The sequence below is a fragment of the Barbus barbus genome (assembly GCF_936440315.1).
Source record: "Barbus barbus genome assembly, chromosome: 29".
Lineage (NCBI taxonomy): Eukaryota > Metazoa > Chordata > Actinopteri > Cypriniformes > Cyprinidae > Barbus > Barbus barbus.
Genome location: NC_136757.1, coordinates 1,791,865 through 1,816,166, shown reverse-complemented (window position 1 = coordinate 1,816,166; position 24,302 = coordinate 1,791,865). Strand labels below are relative to the sequence as shown.

The 24,302-nt window shown below is 41.1% G+C and overlaps 1 protein-coding gene across 1 annotated transcript in view; it reads right to left on the bottom strand.

Annotated features, from left to right (window-relative positions):
* Positions 1 to 23,672, bottom strand: part of LOC306848932 (protein bassoon-like) — a 71,912-nt gene extending 48,240 nt beyond the window's left edge. The window contains exon 1 of the mRNA XM_079383721.1: positions 23,394 to 23,672. Within this exon, the coding sequence (XP_079239847.1) occupies positions 23,394 to 23,545 (152 nt within the window). The 5' untranslated portion in view covers positions 23,546 to 23,672. The remainder of the gene's footprint in view (positions 1 to 23,393) is intronic.
* Between the last annotated feature and the right edge of the window lie 630 nt (positions 23,673 to 24,302).

Below are 24,302 nucleotides of genomic sequence, written 5' to 3'. Positions count from 1 at the left end.
CTAAGGGAATCAGTCTCTCGAGACTGACCTCTGGTGCAGCCAGACCGCTGTCTCGAAGCGGCGCACCGGAAGGAGGCACGTGGCCTGGCTGCTGGGGCGAGTTTCTCGGCTCCGCGCTGCCGGGCGGACAAACCTGAGAAATATACTCACTGGGACCGGCTGTGCCCTGGAACAGCGGCAGGGTCAGCAGACAAGTCCCTGGAGGGCACCGAGGGGAGACGGTCACCGTGTGCCGCGGTGTAAGCCGCTCCACCCCAGTAGGGGTCGTCCTCCGTAGTCCTGGGGTTCACCCGTCAGGACCTCTGAACAAACCAGACCCTGCAAGGCAGGACCCAAAGAGACACATTCGGCAGCTCGCTGCCCAATGATCTTAAGGGAATCAGTCTCTCGAGACTGACCTCTGGGTTCAGAGAAGCGGCCAGACCGCTGTCTCGATGCGGCGCACCGGGATGAGACGCGTAATCTGGCGGCTGAGGCGAGTTTCTCGGCTCCGCGCTGCCGGGCGGACAAACCTGAGAAATATACTCGCTGGGACCGGCTGTGCCCTGGAACAGCGGCAGGGTCAGCAAACAAGTCCCTGGAGGGCACCGAGGTGAAGTGGTCACCGAGTGCCGCGATGCAAGCCACTCCACCCCAGTAGGGGTCGCCCTCCGCGGTCCTGGGGCTCGCCCGTCAGGACCTTTTGCGCGAGGAGCTGGTATGCAGAGGTGGCTGCGCCCGCCCAGCAGCCACCTGAGTTTATAGAGAGCGCATACCCTCTGCCCACAAAAGATGTTGTAAGCAGAGCAGGAGCCTTCAAAGGCGATGCCGTAGAGGGAGACAGATAGCTCGCAAGCGTCTGTTCAACCCGCGGCATCGCCGCATACCCGCGCTCTTTCAGTTCCCGCGGGAACGAATGGCCGGGACGAAAAGATTTCACCCGCGATCTCGACACCTCGGTGAGGAGATCGGGGAAAACGGAAGGCTCCTGTGTAGAAGTAGCTCTCTGGGGCGAGAGAGGCGGCGAAACCTCGTCAACGCTCGTCACATCAACCTCCTCGGAGGACGCAGCGTCAAGCCCTCGTCTCGGGGGAAGAGAAGAGACCGCTTCCGAACCGAGAGACGGGGCGCCAGATCAGGCGCGGGAGGACATGCCCGTCTGACTCTCGCCAGCCAGATCAGCCTTTTTCTCTCTTTTTTTTCTCTGCAAGCCCCGCGAGCGCAGCCGCCGCTCTGCCTTTTTTTTCTCTCTGATTTAAAGGCAAGCGGGACCGGCTTTATTCATTTTATGCTTGTGCACGCGAGCGCAGCCGCCGCTCTGCCTTTTTTTCTCTCTGATTTAAAGGCAAGCGGGACCGGCTTTATTCATTTTATGCTTGTGCAAACACTGCAGCTTACAAAGCTCATAGTTATATCATATTGGGGTGACAGAGGCGGCGAAACCTCGTGAACGCTCGTCACATCAACCTCCTCAGAGGAAGAGAGACGAAGCATTGAGCCCTCGTCTCGGGGGAAGAGACAGCTTCCACACCGAGAGACGGGGCGCCAGATCTGGCTGATACGGGAGGAGATAGGGACATGCCCGTCTCACACTCGCCAGCCAGATCAGCCTGCGAGCCCCACGAGTGCAGCCGCCGCTCTGCCTCGGCAGCAGCGGGACCGGCACCGCGTGGGGAGCTCGCAAAGGCTCCCTTCTCGAAGAGAGCCCTCCGGGTGCGGAGACCGATTTTGCGTGCTCCGCACCCAGGCAGACCACGCGCAAATCGTGTGTGTCCTCGCTCGTGATATAGCGAGGGCAAGGATGCACACACAACTCAAAACGTGGTCTGAAAGCTTCACCCCTGAGCATGCCCTTGGCTTTGGCATGATACTGAATGCTTTCCACTTAAAACTAGGACAAACAACAGTAAATAAGACTGACACACACAGAGCGCTTCGCTGAATGACAAAAAAGCTGAAGCCGGCTCCGCCGCACGTGCTTATATGCTTCCTGGTCGTGACGTCACCCCGCCCGTGACGCCTCGCCCTTGTTTGACTGATTACACATCATATTCAGAGCCTGGTCACGCTGAAGGCGTTCCCATATGCGTTTTCGACGCAGCTCGAAGTTCCTGGAAGGGAACTGTAATATATACACAAAAATACAGTCCAATTATTACATTGTAATCTTATGGCAAACAAAACACAAACTCACACACACACACACTCTTGCATATGTGGTTTATGGGGACTCTCCTTAGGCTTAGACTGTATTTTCTGTTCCCTTTATAGTAACCCTACACCTAAATCTACCCCTTACAGAAACCTACTGGCAATTATTTTTACTCTTGAGCATTCTAAACAGAAATATGCACAGAAATATGCACAGTGTAAGGCACACAAGTGTTGAAAGTTTTGTTGTGGGAGCACGGCGAAAAGTGGAACCAAGGTTGAGCCAATGTGTCAACAGGTCTAGATGGACTCGTGGGCCCCAGGTAAAGCATGGGATCCATGCACCAAGTGCAAGAGCCAGCAGAAGGGGAAAAGCCAAGGAGTTGGACAGAAAAAGTGAGGACAAAGGAGTCTGGAGGCTGGATGAAACTGGTGGAGAAGAAGCCAGGAAGCTGGGTGGAACCAGAGTGCTTGGATCCCAAGAAGGCCAAGGGGGAAGCCAAAGCCCAAGTCACAAAAGATGTGCCAGTCAGACTGACAGCAGATATCTGGTCCTCAGTTATAATGAATGCATATTCACATGCTACTCTTTAAATGAGGGGTCACTTAATACTATGGTTTTAGGATTGCAGAAATTTCCCCAAGTCCACACTGCTGAAAATTTGCCAGCAGCTAAGTTTGTTATCATGGAGGAATGGGGAAGTAGGCACAAAGTAACAGGTCTAGTTACAAATGGTACAGCCAATATAGTGGCCTGTGCCAGGGCATTCAATGCAAAAACCCCATCTGTACTGCATATGTGCTCAATATGATGGTCAAAAAGGCAATAGACCAGACTCCTGGGGCCTCATTTATGTGCGTGCGCACAAAACCTGCCCTGAAAGAGGCGTATGCCACTTCCTACGCAAAAGGTGGGATTTATAAAAACAAACTTGACGGGAAAATTTGCGCACCTGCACGCAAACTCTGACCCATGCGTACGAACCCTTTTTCCAGGAGTGAGAAAATGAATTAAGTAAACAACGATTTTAAACTCTGTCGATATACACATTTACATTAAATATTCCACTCTCATAATGTAAATAAGCACTGAAATTACACAAAGTCATTAAGCAGATTTTTAAACAAGAATTAGGCTATATGAATTTATACATATTTGTAGTGGATGCGCTTCATCACTTTTCCTGTAGCATGCTATGTTTTAGTGACAACAAGGAGTGCTATAGGTGCACAATAATTCATCTTTAATCTGCAGATCTCATGTTATGAGAAATTATTTTTAGCGAGAAGAATGATCAATGATGCACACTTACTTCGATATTATGGCGGACAGTGATGGATATTCGGTAGTCGACCGGTCCATTAATTGTCCGGTTTGAATAGGTCCAATGATAATAACCTACTATTCAACCGCAGCTGCACGGAGGTGTTAATGTCGTGTGAAGGCTTCTCCACAACATTAGGAAAAATAACACTGTATTTGAAGGATACAACTGGAAGTAAACGTAAGATTTGCATGTTTCATTTTTAAAATACATCAGTAGGCCTATCTGTTTCCACTAAAAATAGCCAGTGTAAAAGAATGAGATCAACTTTATTCTTTATCATTTTAAAACGTTATTCTAAAATACTTATTTGATAACTATTTTAAACTGTTTTGTTTTTAATTAATATTTTGATATATTTATTCTAGAACATGACAAGGATAGTGGATGAATTTTAGCAAAAAAAAATATATATATATAATGTTTGGCACAAATGGCATTTATAGTCTGTATCATATATTTCCTTAATGTCTTGGACCTTTGACGGTGTTAAACATGGTGTCACGTGGATGGGAATATGCATGGAAATGATATGCAGATGAGGTTATGCATAGTAAAACTAGGCGTTGTAAGCTCCATATATGGTGATTTCGGGGAGGAGTCGGGGTGGAGACGCACGTACGCTTCCCCTGACTGGGCTTTATAAAGGGATTTTTGCGCAGGTTCCGGCTTTTGTGCGTACGCAAAATCGAACTTTTGTGCCTACGTACACTTTTAGGATGAAATCTACGGAGAGTTTTATAAATGAGGCCCCTGGACTTACAGACCTGAGAACAAAGACAAAGTTTTCTCATTTCTTATTTCATTAATAAAAAATTGACATGAAAAAAAAGTCTAGAAATGCCCCAAAAAGTACTTCACGGAGTTGAATATCTCTGGTCCGGAACCCTGGTTGTCATGACAGTCAGAATGACAGTTGGCAGATGAATTATAAAATGAAACATTTGCAGTAAAAGCTTTTATTTTTTTATGCATGATTTGGCCTGAGTGTTTGTTGAATTTACGCCGTTCTGACTGGCAGGCATCATCAGTGTGTATAAGTGTGTTTCAAGCACTTCAAATCAATGAATCATTTTGTGAAGCAATTGATTCAGTTGATTCAAAGCTTTGAAAGGTTTGTTTCTCCCAACACTAGTCTAAAGAACTCCGTTTCCCTCTGTTCAACAAAAGCATTGATCCACTCTCAGTGGTTTAAAAAAATGCCTTCACCTCAAAAATTATTTTTCGTCTTGCATAACATGATGAAATCGGAAGAGCTCAACAGCAAATAATTTTCAGCTAATTACTTTTCGCAAAATGGAATGTGTGCAAAGGATTGTGGGTGATTAAAGGATGTGAAGGATACACCTGATGCATTCTTCAAAACAAAGACTACCTACAAAGAATCCTTGAATTTGAGGCGACCTTCAATTGAGTTTGAAGATGTGGAAGCCTAGTTATGCAGCCTTACTAGGATGCATCCTTCTGTTTGAAAAGCACCCTATATGCTAATGTATCAAGACTTTGTGAACCATGTAGCACAATTTTCATGAAGCTTCATCTCACCACCACTATTGACGAGTCAGGCAAGGAGACAGAAGTGAATCCAAGAATATCCAAGAAGATAATGCAACATTAAAGAATGCAAGAGAAAACACAACAGGTTCACATACTTGTAAAGACAACGGCCGACAAATAAAGACTAAAATGCAGGGGTGTATATACAGATTTCTGAGCCACGTGGACTTTGAATGCAGCTGCACATTGTAACCAATCACACACGGTGTGACGGTGTTTTGTTTACTCGCTCGCCGAAGGAATATTACTCTCTGACAATTCTCTCATCAGAAACAACAAAGTACAGATGTGCATAAGATGTAAGTAGGATATTCATTTCACATTGTAAACAGCTTCAGTGATTGTAATGAGAGTTTTTGAGAGTGCTTAAAATGTTCTTTGATAATGTAAATGTTCTTTGCTTTCTTTCTGTACAATGAAAGTGTTAAAATAAGTAAATTACAATGTTTTAATTTAAATTCACATTAAATACAAAGTCAGTATTTTATGGCATAACACCCATATCTGGTACTTAAGTAAAAAGACGTTTATGCGTAAACAGTTTTTATGCGTAGTTAATAGATTACACTATTAGACTACTTTGCCCATTGCCCGTTATAGATCAACTATCTATAAAGGTGCAAAATGCATTTACTTACACATATTTGAGAATCAATGGTATCATACCAATCACAAGTGCAGTATGGAATACCTCAAGGCTCAGTACTTGGCCCCTTACTTTTCACGCTTTACATGTTACCCTTTGGAGATATCATTAGGAAACATGGTGTTAGCTTTCGACCTGATGAAACGTACCAATTTGCAAACTAACAGAATGTATAGTTGATATCAAAAACGGGATGACTAGCAATTTCTTACTGCTAAATTCTGAAAAAAACAGAGGTGTTAATTATTGGACCAAAAACTTTTGCATGTAATAATCTAGATCACTGTCTAATACTTGATGGCTCCTCTGTAAATTCTTTGTCATCAGTTAGGAACCTAGGCGTACTTTTTGATAGCAATCTTTTCTTCGAAAAACATGTTTCTAGCATTTGTAAAACTGCATATTTCCATCTTAAAAATATATCTAAATTACGACCTATGCTCTCAATGTCAAATGCAGAAACATCAATTTGTGCGTTCATGACCTCGAGGCTAGATTATTGTAATGTTTTATTGGGTGGTTGCTCTGCATGTTTAATAAACAAACTCCAGCTGGTTCAAAATGCAGCAGCTAGAGTTCTTACTAGAACCAGGAAGTATGACCACATTAGCCCGGTTCTGTCAACACAGCACTGGCTCCCTATTAAACATCGTATACATTTTAAGATTTTGCCAATTACCTATAAGGCCCTGAATGGTTTGGCACCTCAGTATTTGAGTGACCTCTTATCACACTATAGTCCTTCACGTCCGCTGCGATCTCAAAACTCTGGCCATTTGATAATACCTAGAATATCAAAATCAACTGATCGTTTTCCTATTTAGCACCCAAACTCTGGAACAATCTACCTAACACTGTTTGGGAAACAGACACTCTGTCAGTTTAAAACACCTGATGTACTTGTTGCATCGTTAGAAGAATGGCATCTACGCAAATATTAATCTGTTTCTTTCTTATTTCGAGGTCACCGTAGCCACCCAGATCCAGACTGTATCCAGATCAGATGGTGGATCAGCACCTAGAGATGACCTCTAGAGCCAGGACACCTAGATGAGCCCCAGAGACTGATCCCCAGTGAAGACCCTGTCTCCAAGACGGCCATCGGGACAAGACCACAGGAATCAGATGAGTCCTTTGCACAATCTGATTCTGCTTTAGCCTAGATTTAAACTGCTGATTTTGTCTGGCCAGAGGAGAATGACACTATTTCAACAAACTATTTTCCCGTCTAAATACTGTAAAGCTGATATAAAGCCACCCGGCCTTATATCAAGCCGATGTAAAGCTGCTTTGACACAATTTATATTGTTAAAAGCGCTATACAAATAATAGAGACTTGACTTGACTTGAGAATCAAGATATTTAATGATACAGTTAACACATTTGGGAATATTTTGAATAAAAAGGAAAAAATAAATACCCCCCCAGATCAGATAATCAGATCACATATTAGTCATTAATGATTTCAAAGGGATCATTTGACACCGAGGACTGGAGTGATGGGCCAATTCAGAAATAAATTGCATTTTAAAAATACTCAAAGAGAAAACGGTTACTTTAAATTGTTTTGTTTTTTTAAATCACAATATTACTGTTTCTGCTGTATTTTACATCAAACAGATGCAGTAGTAGTGTACTTATTTACAATGTATGATTGTCATTAAAACTGATTTAGCACTGGAAAGTGTACTTCTCAACCTTTACATGCATTTAAACATGTCTAACTTTGAACAGGGACAGAGGAACTGTATCATGGATTTGTAAACTGTTGCCTCATTTTAACCATTCATGGTTACAGATTTGTACATTTATTCCCTCAATTTAGTGCTTTCAGATAGTTAAAATAAATGATAAAATAAACAAAAATAAACTTATGCTCTAAAAAGACCGGTCACCAAAAATGTACAGGACATTAATCTAAAACAAATTCATGATAAATTATTACATATTGATATTAATTAAGTCTAAACCCACTGTGAAAGGCCAGTTCTAGACAGATTCAGTAGCTGTTATAAAATCAAAGAAATTAAGACGAATAATGCTACATTTCAACTTAGATTGCTCTAAGTTACAGAATAAATACACTCTAAGTGTATTTGAGTATATTACAATATTTGCTGTGAAAGTACAGGTAAAAAAAAAAAAAATAATAATTGTCATCATGAGCTCTTTCACACTATCATTCTTCTGTGTACGGACACATGTTGACTCCCGTATCTTAAGCTGGGCGTACAATGTGCGATATCCCACCACATTATTACACCACTACCACCAGTCTGAAATAGCTGATAGCAGGATGACGAGGCAGGATGCATCCATGCTTTCACATTGTTTACGTCAAATTCTGACCATACAATCCAAATGTTGCAGCAGAAATCAAGACTCATCAGACCAGACAACCTTTTTCACATCTTTTCTTGTCCAGGGTTGCATTTCCTAAAATAACTATGGTCGCAAGTTCCGTCATTACCAATTGAACTCAATGGAACTTATGAGGCTTTTGGGAAACACAACCTGGTTTGGTGAGCCTGTGTGAATTATAGTTTCCTGTACTTAGCTAAAGGAGTGGCACCTGGTGTGGTCTTCTGCTGCTGTAGCTCAATTGTAAATGCAAGACCTGTCAATCTGATTAATCAATTTAATCCAAGTGTGCTCCCCAGTTTGTCTTTACTCATCATCCCTATGCATTATATCAACCCACCATATCTAAGATCCAGTTTCTATTGGTTAAACTTCACAATGTTTTCAAAGGACATTTGAAAACAATGCATCATTGTGACATGATCGGATCCCGAATATCCTATAGCTTTAGCAAAGCAGATATAATGCCACTCTATGAGGATTATTTCAAGATTTATGCATTGTGTTATGTTGTGTTTGGGCTTGAATCAAGAATACCTGCTCTAAATAAATATATGTGATCTACTATGGTTTACTATATGTTTAGTAAAGTTACAAACCAAAAGGTAGCCCAAAAACCGCATGTGTATACTGTTCACATGTACTAAGTATTGTTTGGTCTCTATTTGAATCAATTATGCTTGTTACACACAAAACTTCATTTTATTTCAGCTTTTTTTAAACAACAGCAAAGAAGTTCACTGTTTTTGCTATAACTCCACCCCCTTTGCTTCTGACAGCTGAAGTAGCACATCTTATCCTAATTTTACAGTTTTCAAGTTACAAACACATACACAGCACTTCCATGGTTCATCATTTTGGCCAGGTTTTTTTGGATTAATCTGAGTATTACACACAATGTTAACAGACCCGGGACCCAAAATAATAGATTGGGACCCAAACACAGCTGACCATTTAAAATATGGGTCCTTAGTTTTGGGTAGACTGGTGATAACCTCTACCTGGAGGGCCACAGTTTGCAAAATTTACCTTGAATTTTAATTAAATGTACCTGATAATCAAGCCCTTCATGAGTATGTGAAAACTACAGGTATGTTATTTTTTGGAGCAGGGTTGAAACCTAAACTCTGCAGAACCATGGCGCTACAGCAGTTGAGTTTGGCACCCCTACCCTATGGCCTTGATCAGATTTATTTGCAACTTTTCTCTATATTAATTATTTAGAGTATGGTGATAGCAATGCCAAGATCATAGGTTTGATTCCCAGGGAAAGCAAGTACTGCAAAATTGTAAATGTGTACTTTGAATACCATGCAAGTCACTTTGAATAAATGCGTCAAATACGCCAAAAACTTAAATGTAAATGCAGGCTGTTGGGAACAATGTAAAAATAAATAAATACAAATGAAATGGTAACCATATAATTCACTATGGCTCTTTAAAAATAGTCATCTTATCAAGTACCATGCAGTTGTGTGGGGTTGGGGTAAGTTAGGTGTGATCTGCTGTGATGTCACAATCGTGTTGCAGTGTTATATATGGAGCTACTTGAAGTGTACATATGGGCTGTGTCTCATTTCAAAAGTTGCGCCCTGCAGAGGTTGAAACTGTCAGCCTTATGTGTCATTTAGAAAAGTAACCATTTTATTGCAAAGTAAGAATGAAATTACACCAATTACACTGCATGAGGAATAACAGTCAATTTTGTAATGGCTACTTTTCTCAAATGAGACAATCTCAATGATGTATGCGGCCAACAAATGCAACCTCTGAAGGCCGCAACCTTTCAAATTGGAGTGCACTTCAAAATGGCAGGGAAGAGCTTACGGTAATTACGATATGGTGTGAATGCAACATAATACCACAATGGTATTACAATGGTGCTGCACTGCCATGGATCAACATGACTATCTCTGAGTTTTATGTAAATTACATTGATACTAGTGAGTTGATACACTGATACACTGTGGTATACACAGTAATTAATCCCCTTTCCTGTCCAGATAAAAAATAAGTAACTTCCTTAAAAAATATATAAAAGGTATTTTTCTCTGTCATTCAATTTTTTCAACAACCATCCCACAATAAAGCTAGCAATCAAAATTGACATTATTTATTTTCTTACATTTTTGCCCAGGCCACTCTTTGTTATTTTCTTGTTCAGATCAGTTGAGTTGAGAAAATCTTAAATCTCCTAAGCATTAAAATGACGGCATAGCTCTGGTCTCTGTGAATACATTTAAGACAATGGTAACTTTAACTACAATAGCTGTGCAATGTACTGATAAGCACATTCACAAACTGAACTGCAAACATGCACAAAGTATAAAACGCAATATATCTTCTGGATATGAAGTTGGATCGTGGTACAGATCTGTCCTTTATGAATAACTTTGATGCAAATCCTGCCTAGTATTGACCCTTGTTTACAAAGCAGTCTGATGTTAAACTGTTAATATAACATAATTATTTGCCTATTGTGTTCCAGCATATTCCCTCCAAATGTAACTGCCACAGGTAAATGATCATTTTAATGCTCATTCTTACAGCCTACAACAGAACATTTTGATAACAGGCTGTGCAGTTTTCCCTATTGCTTATGTGCCAGTGATTATCCCTCAGCTACCACTGTTGGCATGTGTGCCATAGGTTGCCAACCCCTGGTGTGCATGATATGTTTGCCTATGTGTTTTTATCGATTGGTATCAATGGTTGTGTCCATCTCGGTTTTCCAACTTGTGTGCTGGAACACGGTCAAGTCAGTTGTGACGTAATTTCCAGCACCGAAATCTGACTTATGAGGCAAATAGAACTAATATTCCGTTGAAGGAACGCCCACCTGGAGGGCAAAAACGAAGCTTTGCTCCACTGACCGCGAGTTATTTTTACGCAGATTGCTTCAAGTAATAATGTAGTAAAACGCAGATATTAAAAGGCGAGATTCAATGGAAACTTTATTGATGATGTATATTTTGTACAGGCAAGAGGATGAAGCCAGAATATAAACACAATGTGCAAAGTTTCATATTAAATGGATTCCCATAGAAAACCATTAGAAGGAAAACACTGAACCGTTAAGCAGATTGCGTTCATATTCCGGCCTCATCTGAGTGCATGTGTAAACTATGCATCATTAATATGGTGAATACTGAATTTGATCTTTAAATATTACCGTTTTAAATACGTTTTGACGCACTGTTTATGATTGAAATATTGCATGCGGGTGCTTAATATGGATTGCAAATGGCCAAAACTTGCATTGTGTTCAGAAATACCTTTGTTTTATTATTTTGAGAGGTGATCTAAACATTTGCGGCTGGGAAACAGATGAGAAATTGACACGCTCGTGCTGCAGTTCTATGGATGTTTTGCCCTCCAAGTCTTCGAGTCGGTCACATGACTGAAAACTATCAATAGGGCAAATTCTGTAACCAGTCATGGCTGGAGCCTATCCCAATCTGATGTCACATTGGGTTACAGACATGAACGATTTTGTGTTTGGCTGATCAAATTTTCAAGATGGCGCCGCTGTGTTCAGACGCCGTCCAGGTCGCTCCGCAAAGATTGTGTTTTTATTTACTTTTTTACTTAGTTTTACTTTCTCTTTTTACACATTTCACGTCGGCACTGATCACCTATAACAAAGAAACACCTTTGGACATTGGAAACCGCTACACCAACCTATTCCAGGACACTTTAGCCACGAATCCAGAGTGGCCTCTGGAGATTCTTCGGAACGCGGAGATGAACAATAACCCCTCGAGGCGAAGGATCAAGAAACACCACAGGAAACGCGCTGGGATTCGAGATAGACTCAGGAAAAGGGCTCACAGTCCTCATCTTCCGAGCATTTCGAGCACTTCCAAGGCCGGTAAATCCAGGGCTGGAGGAGTGTGTTTCATGATTAACAAGAAATGGTGTGACCCCAGGAATATCTCCATTCTGTCGCGTTCCTGCTCGCCTCATCTGGAACATCTTTCCATTATTTGCCGCCCATTTTATCTGCCCCAGGAGTTTTCATCGATCATTGTTACTGCTGTGTACATTCCACCACAGGCATTTTCCAACCAGAAACCCAGGGTGGACAGATCAATCCGTGCTGCGGTTAACACACGCACTGCCGCTTACAATGAGGCTCTTCTGACCGGGAATATGAGCGAGTACAAAGCATCGTACTATGCTCTCCGATGCGCAGTAAGAGCCGGCAAACACAGATACAGAGAGAGAACTGAGTCTCATTTCCAGCTCAATGACTCTCGACGGATGTGGCAGGGACTGAGGACCATCTGTGCCTTCGGAAACAAATCCTCCGTGGAAGTGAGAGCAGATCCGTTGCTGGCCGACGAGTTAAACATCTTCTACGGCCGCTTCGATGGCAACGGCGGCGGCGCGTCTCTGCCGTCCAGCGCGTCAGGAAGCAGCAGGCAGAGCAGCGATAATCCTGTAATCACCGTGTCGGAGGATGAGGTTCGGAGGGCGCTAAAGAGAGTGAACGTCAGAAAAGCAGCCGGACCTGATGGGATAACCGGCCGTGTTCTGAGGTCCTGCGCCGATCAGCTCGCTGGTTTGTTCACTTCTATCTTTAATGAGTCCCTTGCTACCTCCGTGGTTCCCACCTCATTTAAAAAATCCGTCATAATCCCTGTGCCTAAGAACAATAAACCCTCTTGCCTGAATGACTATTGCCCAGTTGCCCTCCCTTCTATATTCATGAAGGTTTTTGAGAGACTTGTAAAGAGCCACATCTGCTCCTCCATACCTGATACTTTGGACCCTCTTCAGTTTGTCTATCGCCCAAACAGATCTACGGACGATGCCATCTCTCACGTCCTCCACTCTTCCCTCACACACTTGGACAGCAACAATGGGAATTATGTAAGGCTGCAATTCATTGACTATAGCTCAGCTTTCAACACTATAGTCCCCATCAAGCTGGCTTCTAAACTCACAGACCTCGGCCTAAACTCCTCACTCTGTGAATGTATTCAAGACTTCCTCACCGGCAGACCTCAAGTGGTGAAAGTTGGCCAGTTCACCTCAAACTCCATCACTCTGAACATAGGAGCCCCACAGGGCTGTGTCCTGAGTCCCCTGCTCTACTCTCTCTACACGCATGACTGCGTATCCTCTCACAGCTCCACATCTATTGTCAAATTCGTTGATGAGACTGTGGTTCTGGGCCTCATCTCCAACAACGATGAGACCTCATACTTGGACGAGGTAGAGAGACTCACATCATGGTGCCAGGACAACTGTCTCTCTCTCAATGTGAGCAAAACTAAAGAGCTGATCATGGACTTTAGGAAGAGACAGCAGCGGACCTACACTCCTCTTATGATCAGTGGGACCCCTGTGGAGAGGGTGAGTAGCTTCAAGTACCTCGGTGTAAACATCTCCGAGAACCTGACTTGGACTACACACATCCAAACACAGGTCAAGAAAGCCAGGCAAAGACTGTACCATCTGCGACAGCTGAGGAAATTCAGGGTCTCACCAGCAATCCTGAAAACTTTCTATTCAGGGACCATAGAAAGTGTATTGACTCAGTGCATCTCAGTGTGGTATGGAAACAGCTCCAATCAGGACTGCAAAGCACTACAGAGAGTTGTGCGCTTAGCTGAGCGCATCTCAGGGTCTGCTCTCCCCTCTCTGCAGGACATCTACCTCAAACGCTGCAAAAATAGAGCTGTCAAAATCATCAAGGACTCAAATCACCCTGGTAACTGTCTATTCACTTTGCTTCCATCTGGTAAGCGCTTCTGTAGCCTGATGGCAAAAACCGAGAGACTTAGGAGGAGCTTCTTCCCCCGGGCCATCAGGCTCCTAAACTCTAACTCTGTGTCATAACATCACTTGACTCCATGTTATATCACCATATCTATAAGCTATTCATAATTTTTGCTACCTCATATTGCTGCTATTTAAATACCCAGTACAACTTTTTTGCACATTCTTTTGCACATTCCTGTTATATTTCTATTTATGTCAACAACATACTGACCTGCACATTTATATTTATATTTTTTATCTTTTATTTTATTCTTTAATTTTTTTCTACTTTTCTTTTTCTTAATTTGTATTATATACAATTGCACTGTCCTTGGAGTGGACCTGACTTATATTTCACTGCTGGTTATACTCTGTATAATTGTGTATGTGACGAATAAAAATCTTGAATCTTGAATCTTGAAAATTTTGCATAATAGGTCATCTTTAATGTTACTGGTCTTATTGTGAACTGTTATGTAAAAAGGAACTTAATGTACTGATGATGTTTCTTAATCATCTAGTTGTTATGCTTTCAAATTGTATCCCACGTGAATGTATCTTACTTATAAAAAAATTTAAAAAGCATTTAAAGGGGTCATGAAGTCAGCACTGATGGCCTCATGAGCAGCACGCTGACATGTAGTGCTGTTGCGCTTCAGGTGTCTCGAGTTGGAGTCCCAGCTTATGGACTTTTCCTGATCCCATCCCCCTCTCTCTCACCCTCCCTTGTCTTTATCTAAATAAAGGCATAAAACACCAAAAATAAATCTTTCAAAAAGGGGTCATGAAATAAAAATTTTAATAATGTTTCCTGAGGTGCACTTATAATCTTAGAATGTTCTTGTTGTTTTTCATCAAAAATGGTCATAGTTTTGATATAAATTGTAATTTTCCACCCTGAATTTAGCCTCTGATTTAAACGCCCTATTGGAAGGGACGTGTCTTCTGAGAGACTTCAATGTAAAAGCCCACTGCACTGCTATGATTGGCTAACATCTTTGCATATGAAATGAGTATTACATGTGGACCTTGTTTTTACTATAACATCCGCCAATATGAACTAATCTTGAAAAGTGTTGATTAATTTATTATTAAGCATAATTTATGAATAATTATGAGGCATAATTACTTGTGATATTTGCCCACTGGTTATTTATCCTGAAAACATTTCATTTTAATTCGGCATTTGCATTAGCTTGCATCGGTAGCATGTCTCCACAAGCTTTCATGGTTGTGGTTTCAAGAGTTTAAATCCCCCAATCAGAGCTGAAATGATAAGCTTTTGGCTTATCGCTCTCTGAATATTTCTGAAGATATTACAAGTCCACCCCATCCACATCAGAGATCCATTATATTGAAACAGATGCAGATGCTTTTTGTGACCAACAAGAATTCATGGGTTAATTGTGATTTTATGGAATGGTCACTTTGATGTGAAAAATGACTGCTGCATGATAATGATCACTTACTGGGAATAGCTGTGACTTTTAAGCATGTAAAGAAGCTTGTTTGAGCAATATATTGAACATCATCATCAACTTTGTCCACAGATGTCATCCAGGCCAAAGGCTTACCTCAGTTCAACTTGATGGACATTTCTTCAGATTAGTGTCATTGAATTCAATTACAACCCAAAATCCCAGGGGTTGTTAGGTGGGAAGCCAGCTGACAGCTTCAGAGGGACGTAAACAGAATTTACTTGGTAGGGAGTGAGATAAAAATGTTATTGATGAATATTCAATAACCTTTGTTAACAGACCCTTTGGCTAATATACTGTAATCAATTTCTGTCTCTGCCAAAAGTAGCCAGTCTGTCTAGCTGAGCTCCTGAGTAAGGATGTTTTTGTCCAGCCACAATTCAGTTAGAATTAAAATGCAGCAGAGCTTTAGAAAGCTGTGCCTTCAGTTGTATTGTTCAAGAAACATAGAGTACATTAGACGGGTAGTTTACTTATTCTCTAGATTGTCTACTAATATAGCCTACTGTTAAATCTTGGAATTGTGTACTGTTAAATTGCTTGTGATGGTCCTGATTTTTAAGATGCTTTGGATAAAAGCGTCTGCTAAATGACTAAATGTAAATGTCTGCTGGGTCCAGCCATTAGCCTTGCCCAAACACCAGCCTGCTTATTACGCTTCGCTTTTCTTTCACACAGCTTGAGCTGCCACATCTGTCGCATACACTCAGTGAGACTACAGTATCTTGAGAACACCATTATTTTGTAGTTTCTCAACCAGCAAAACTCTAAGGTAAGTCTGTTCTCATGAAGTGTTGCAAAGCTGTAACTTATATGTTGAAACCTAACTTAACTGGTGGTGGTAGAGGAGAGACCCCCTCACATGATTGTAAAGCTCTTTGGGTGTACAGCAATACACAATAAAGCGCTATATAAATGCATCATTCATTCATTCATTCATTCATTCATTCATATGTTGAAACCTAACTTAACTGAGTTTATAAAAAGAGGAAAAAATGAGGTAAACTCTCATGCACATAAAAAATGGAGTCTGCTGTCTATGTGCTAAATCCTTACTGTAGGCTACACACAATAACACAGCTCCAAGTTTCCTTTAAGGAAGACCTGCTCTGATCAAGACTAAAATAAATTTTAAACCAAATGTTGGCACGCCGTGTTTGAATGCATGTGAAAGATGCTGAGGGGTTTTTGGGACACAGTGATGTCCTGCTATCAGTGGTGATGAATATTACACATCATGCACGATATACAGCCTTCCAGCCTAATTATTTGATAGAATAACAGGTTATTTTATCCAACACTCATAGTACAGTAAGCTATACATCAAGCAATGTTGAGAATGAACTGAGAGCCAGGTCTCTGAAAATGTGTATAAATAGCACAAGCTTTTGTATTTTGCGTGCTATTTACACGCAGAAACTAACTTTGACGTGCATATAATACGCAGTTTTTGCATGCATATGATACCAATTTTGGCATACATATAAATATGCATCTACCCCACACCCCTAATCCTACCCAATGTGTATCATATGCACACCAAAGTCGGTTTCTGCGTATAAATAGTACGCCAAATAGAAGCAGAAAATCATGCCATTGAAACGTACTTTCATGATATCGAGTTATAACTATATAAGGTATTAAAGGCACAAGTTTTCACCACTAGAAGTCGCATTTTCAAAACAATGACAAAGGCAAAGCTTTTAATTTTTTATTACTTGTACCTTTTTACAGTTATTCAAACAGCGAATAAATGATCAGAATCAGAATCAGAATGAGCTTTATTGCCAGGTATGCTTGCACATACGAGGAATTTGTTTCAGTGACAGTAGCTCCACAGTGCGACAGAATTACAGCAACAGGACAGGACACAAATAATAAAAAATAAAAATGAAATAAATGTACAAATATACAAAAATGGACAATGTGCCAAATAGCACAAATACAATATACAAAATAGACAATTCGGTATGTACAGGTATGTTAGATACAAATTTGAAATGTAATAAGTATGTGTGTAAAATAAAAATAAAACAGTATGATAGTGTTGTGTGTTTCATGTTTATTGTTAAGAGTTCAAATGTTCATGAGATGTATTGACTGAGGGAAGAAACTGTTCCTGTGTCTGGTCGTTCTGGTGCTCAGAGCTCTGTAGCGTCGACCAGATGGTAACAGTTCAAAGAGGTTGCGTGCTGGATGTGAGGGGTCCAGAGTGATTTTACCAGCCCTTTTGCTCACTCTGGATAAGTACAGTTCTTGGAGAGTGGGGAGGGTTGTACCAATGATTCGCTCAGCAGTCCGGACTACCCTCCATAGTCTTCTGAGGTCAGATTTGGTAGCTGAGCTGAACCAGACAGTTATTGAGGTGCAGAGGATGGATTCAATGATGGCAGAGTAGAACTGTTTCAGCAGCTCCTGTGGCAGGTTGAACTTCCTCAGCTGGCGAAGGAAGTATAACCTCTGCTGGGCCTTTTTCACAATAGAGTCAATGTGAATGTCCCACTTCAGGTCCTGAGAGATGGTGGTGCCCAGGAATCTGAATGACTCTACTGCAGTCACAGTGCTGTTCATGATGGTGAGTGGGGGGAGAGCAGGGGGGTTTCTCCTGAAGTCCACGATCATCTCCACAGTTTTGAGCGTGTTGAGCTCCAGGTTGTTAAGACTGCACCAGACAGCCAACTCCTTAACCTCTTGTCTGTAAGCAGACTCGTCACCGTCCTGGATGAGTGCCAATCAGTGTGGTGTCGTCTGCAAACTTCAGGAGCTTGACAGAGGGGAGCAAAGAACAGAGAAAGCGAGCAAAGAACATTTACATTGTCAAAGAACATTATGACTGACTTCAGTCTAGCACGAGTTTAAGCACTCTAAAAAAACTCCCCTTATAATCAGTAAAGCTGTCTATACACAGCTTATATGAATGCAGGTTTTATGAAAGAATCTCTTACATCACACGTACATCAGCACTTTGTTGTTTATGATGAGAGTATTCGCGTGAGAGTCGAATTCAGTCAGCGAGTGTGTGCACTGAACAAAAACTCATCTGAACGCCTCTGATTGGCCATTGCATTCATAAGCTCAACAGACTCATGTGTGATTGGTTATAATACGCAACACTGTAAAAACGCGTAAAACATCATGGCGCAACATTGAGCAGATCTAATATATGAGATATGAGAGGCGTACAAAATGTGCAGAGCGGTCAGGCCCCAGGATTGGAAATCACTGTTTTACACTGTATGTGCAATTGTGCTGCTTGCCAAGCTCGTTCATCAGAATCATGCTGATTTATCGTGCATGACTGCTAGAGGTGCCTGCCGCGAAAGACAAAAAGAGTGTATGAGGTCTATGAGGCTGCAAAAATATACAAGGGCTGTCTGGAGAGTATCCTGCCATGTAATATGAGATGCAGTTAAGAGATGCAGTACCACGAAACCAGCCACAGCTATGGGGAGCTTCATCACCACAATGCATCACGTCTCGTGCAGAGTTATTTTTTGGCTTTTCCCAAAACTAAAATCACCTTTGAAAGGGAAGAGATTTCAGACCGGTTCTGATTCCAACAAAGTGTTTTGAACAGTGGAAGAGACGCTGGCAGAACTATCATATGTACAATGCTTTTGTATCTTGTATCTTCTTCAATAAATATCTATTTTTTCATTTTACATGGCTGGATACTCTCCGGACAGCCCTTATATATTTTTGCAGCCTCAGCATGTCATTTACCAATCAGAGATGTCTTTATTCACTACCGATCAAACAATATTTCTAATTTATGTGGTTATAATACAACAGGGACTATGCTCTGTCCTGTGACATTAATTTAGTTCAGCTAAGCTCCGATTAACAGAATAATATTAATTAACAACTATAAAATCACAATAAAAGCCAACTGCTTTTATAAATGTTAAATACATTTAACACAGCATACAATTTGGCAGAAGCTATTATAGCATTAGCAACAGATTCTCAAAAATGCAGAAAGGGAGTTATGGTTTTGAGCGTGGTGACAAAATGAGCTTCATATGTTGCGGTCGATATGCCAGTCCATCTGACCAATGAGATTTTAATTATACATCTGTAAAATAATAGATAGACTCTTTATTTCAAATTTCCTTCATTTACATTAAAAAAAGCTGACATGCAGTGGGATTAAGCAGAAGAATGGGATCCAGAAGGCAGGTTTGAACTTGTGTCGGTTGCGTCAAAAACTAAACCAGGCGTTTTTACTCTCCATACCATCGGGCAACTATCCACAGCATGTACCATGCAAAAGCCTTATAAACACAGCTTCATACACACTCTTAAATATTGCAGGTTGCACTGAAAGGATCACACACATATGCATTACAGTATTACTGCATGACATTCTGATGAGCCTGTCTGTAGCTAACCTATGACAATTCATTAAATGGGAATTTCTTCCCAAATATTCAGGAAAATTAGCCTGTTTTACAGATCAAATATTTGAATTAAATGAAGTTGAGTAGTGTTCGAGTTGCACTAGTACCATACTTCTCAGCCATATTTGTGTAAGAAAAGTTAGTTTTGTTTTGTTTTATTCCATTGCAAGCTTTGTTGGTATCTCATACTCAATTATTTTCAGGGCTGATGAGATATTCAAATCCCCTCCAAACCTTTGTGAATGCCTGTCCGCCGTTTTGAATTTTGAATCCACCTTAATATTTCCCACATTTGTCCAGTAAATGAAAAGAGAATAGTGAATTTGTATACTGGGTGTGCCGGAAAGGGTGTCACTTTGCATACTTTATGCTTGCTGTTTATTAATAAAATAAAAAGACTGACAGTATGTGCGTTTCCATTACAGATTTGCGCAAAGCTTTTGCGATATTTTATAAATGTTGATAAAAAACTATTGCAAAATGTCAGCGTTTCCATTAACGATGTTATGTGACTAAAACATAATTTTTTCCTCTTTAAGTCATGGTGACAGTTCAAGTTCAAGTTTATTTGTATAGCGCTTTTTACCATACAAATTGTTGCAAAGCAGCTCTACAGGAAATTAAGTTTCCACAATATGTTTATATATTGCAGAACCTTAATATATTTAACTTATGGCAAAATTTGGTAATTCTGTACGTTGTCTGAGTGTTGGCATCCTCTGAGGTCCTCTGAGGGGTTGGCATTATCTTTTCTCAGGTGTTCGGTCATCTCAGATCATTTAAGGGTTGGATCCAGACTGAAGCTTCTGTAATTCCTAGTTACCACGGGATGCTAATCCCGTGACAGAAACAGAGAAACAAATAGAGACATAATTAGCGTAGCTGCTGTTCCATCTAAGCAAAAATTATTTGTTCAACCCAAGCTAAAGAATAATAATAGATGACAGATGTTGGGAGTTTTATCGCAGCCACCACACTAGCCATTATTTTTCATTGAAGGAGACGTATGCGTGTATCTTTAGCAAAGCAGCATGGAGAGCCGCTTCTGGGATGCTTGTGGGCCGCGGCGCAGCTGGTATAAACACAAGCATTGACTTCAGTGGCCGTGAATAGCTCCGGTGGCCTTGTCGGAGCCGTAACACACCGCAGACATGTGCGATGTAAATAAGGGGTTATCCAAACATTATTGGCAAGGAAAGCTCTTTATACTCAAGAGCGGCCACATATCAGGTGTTTCTTGGAGGTTATAGTACATTAACTCTTTCCCCGCCAGCGTTTTTGAAAAAATTTGCCAGCCACCGCCAGCATTTTTGAGGATTTTGACTTAAATTTCATGGCCCCTAGAATATTTTGCTGTAAGAATATCTGAACATGCAATACATCAAACATAAAGAACAGACCCTCTACTTTTAAACAAAGCAATCCGTTTTATTCCAGCTTCAAGCATTCCTTTTTTATAAATACTTGAATGTAGATAGGTTTCATAAAAAAGCAACATTCTGAGCAAAAAGCGGAGAAAATCGCATATTTATGAAATACTACATCTGGATCATATTCAGTACGATGATTAAAGCAAAGATGCAGTAGATGGCTTCCATCAGTATCCCAAAGCTTCACAGGCCTTTACCACTTCCTGGATCCACATATCACTCGCTAACATTAGACAGTTTTCATTTATATGCGGTCTATTGTTGATAATCGCATTATTTTTTATCTGCTTAAGCTTACATATGAGATCGCTGGTTTCTGCGTCTTCCTCGCCTGTGTTTTTGATCGCGTACACAAATTCTGTGTTTGGCGGGGAAAGTTTTTAAAGAATGATCATGTGATTTTTACGCATGCCAGGTAACATATGAATGCGGGAAAAAATTGTTTCCATTGCAGTTTTGCAATATAATCCTTTTTCAAATTGCCTGAAAAACCACCTCATGTGAGCGTAAAAAATCTTTTTTTAGTTTTTGCAAAATTGACGTGTTTCCATTAGAAACAATTTGAAGGGCAATGGAAATGCAGCGAATGGGGCTTATCTGGTAAGCTCCGTGACTAACAAAATTATCTGTATTGAATTCTGTCATGGAAACTAGCTTGTACAAACTGTAATTAATTAATTTATTAATAAATTATAAGCGGAAACTTACACCTGTGCGATTCATCTGTGGACGGCATCTTCTGGTGGGACACAGGAATTAATTTGCCACAACCCACATACTGCATTCTTGGCATTCTCCAGTGTACATCGGTTGCACACTCAGCATTGCAGTGCATTATGGGACTGAATAAGTGCACTCAGTAGAGTTAGCAATGGTTCAGACACCACTACAAAATTTCTGTCCCTTCTAATAGCCTAGTGCACTAGCAAATTTGACACAGCTAGTGTAATGTTCACTGGATCTCCACCAAATTTGGCTAGCATCATCATCAGACCATTTTGGCTATAATACATCCGAAATTGTATTTGCAAATTTGATGGCAACACAACAGCAAGGATCTGAGCTTGTATCCCTGCAACCAATGTTGTAATGACATGTAACTTCATATGTGCCAATGACAATAGCATATTAATTTGGTGACAGCATTGCTGCATTATTATTACATTATAGAAAATGGAATTAAAGTGCCTAATGGAATGACTCATAATTACAATACAATACAAATACAGTTCACAAAAGATTACATTACAGTTTCGCTTAAATGAAAGCGTTAGAACTAGTTTCATGGGCCATCTTTGAAGCCGGATGGCGACCAAACTGGAGCGACCAGAATGAATGAAGCAGTGTTTTTCAAGGAAAACCAACACTTCTCCACGCCATCCTCGACGGAATAAAACACAGATGTGCTGTGGTAGTGAATGATGGCTGGATCTGGAAACACAAATACCCCGTCCTATTCTTAGCATCATACGCGAGAGATCAGATATAGCCTCGGATGTAAATGAGTCACTCCTCCGTCGAGCTGCTGATGAACGGATGAATGAGCTGCTGTGCGTGTATTGCAGTGCTATCAATTCTTCATGTAAAAGCACTTACAGTTGTGGCTACTCTTTCTCTCCATCACATACCGACAGCCATTTGCAGAAAGAAGCGAAATTCGCTGTCCCTAATATCAGAGTGAGGATTCTTCGAGAAACCTACTCATGGACAGATCTACTATAGTAGCCAACAGTAAAGAAAAATATCTTAAGAAATGAAATCATGTGTTTGAAGACGATTATATGTGGCTGCGTGATTCGTCGCTATATATTGAGCAGCAGACTTCTGCCAAATCTCATAATAATTTCACAAACAACCATCATCAAATATGACGCTGTGTTTGTAATTCTTAGTGGAGAAAATATTCAAACGCATGGCAGTAAATGCATGTGAGCACAATTCTCATTCACACGATCATATACGATTCTCTCTCTCTCTCAGCATCCTTTTAGTTCCTCAGTTTGTCATCTTGAGGCTCAGGTGTGTCGATCTCTCTGATCTGACGACGTCAGCACATCAGAAACCCCGTCTTTAATTCCCCTCAGCAGTGAACGGCACACTTATGTTCGTGAACCGAGATCGTAGCCTAGAAACAAGCCTCACAGCATCACACAGCGACCCGCTCCGCTCCAATCAATCACACGGCTTCTCGCTGTCAAATCCTACATCTTATTCGAGGAGGAAAACAAATGCAATCGAGATGGCCCTATAGAGAATGTTGTAAAATAATCTGTCAGGAAAGCGAGCCTTAGTCTTACCTGTTTATCCCCGCCCTGGGTTCGAGGGAAGCTCCAGCGCCGGCCGCTGCGCCATTTACGGGCTTCTGGAGCTGTCCAGAGCTCGGTGCTGAAACCGACATCCCGACCATAGTGGCCCCATCACCGCCCTCCAGGCTCGCCTCGTTACCCATGGCTGGATCTAGCGAGCAGGCCGATTATGTTTTATAATTGCAATAACCTCAGTGAACGCAATTATATAAAGATGCGCTCAGCGCCGATCTTCCTCCGCCATCATCTCTCTCTCTCTCCTGCGCATTCAGTGCGCTCGAGCTCGGGTGGGAGGGGACACAGAATCAGCAACTACATACACGCCTCTAATGTATCTAAGCCATATATTTATTTATATACGCGTAACATCCAGTGGTGACATGAGATGAATAGCATAAAGAGAGATTCGCGCTCGTAGTGTGTTACAGAGTCACATTGGTCGTGTTCTGCTTGAAAACTAGAGCAGAAAATCTGACTTCTCCTATTAAGCTATTACCGCTGGCAATCCACCCAGAAACCTTTTAGTCTTTCTTCTTCAGCACAGTCATTGTGGTTTGCTGTGGTCTTATGAACTCTTGAGGAGATACAGTAATGGCTCACAGGAGGATTTTTTCTCTCTCAGTATAAAGCATCAGCTTTCAAACCCTGCAGACAGTTTCCATGTGAAGAGTGGGAACGACTGAATCCCAGGATGCTTGCAGCACATGATGGTGTTGCCTGGCACAGCACTTTATGTCTAGCCGAGCGCAATAACTCATGTTGATCACCATGCATATCACAAACGCACTTTAAAGTGTGAATAAATAAATACAACTAAAATTTTAATTCAATAAATTTTTTTATTTTTTTAGTAGGTTTGTTAGTAAGAGATTTAGCTCAGGAATATTATTGACTGATTTG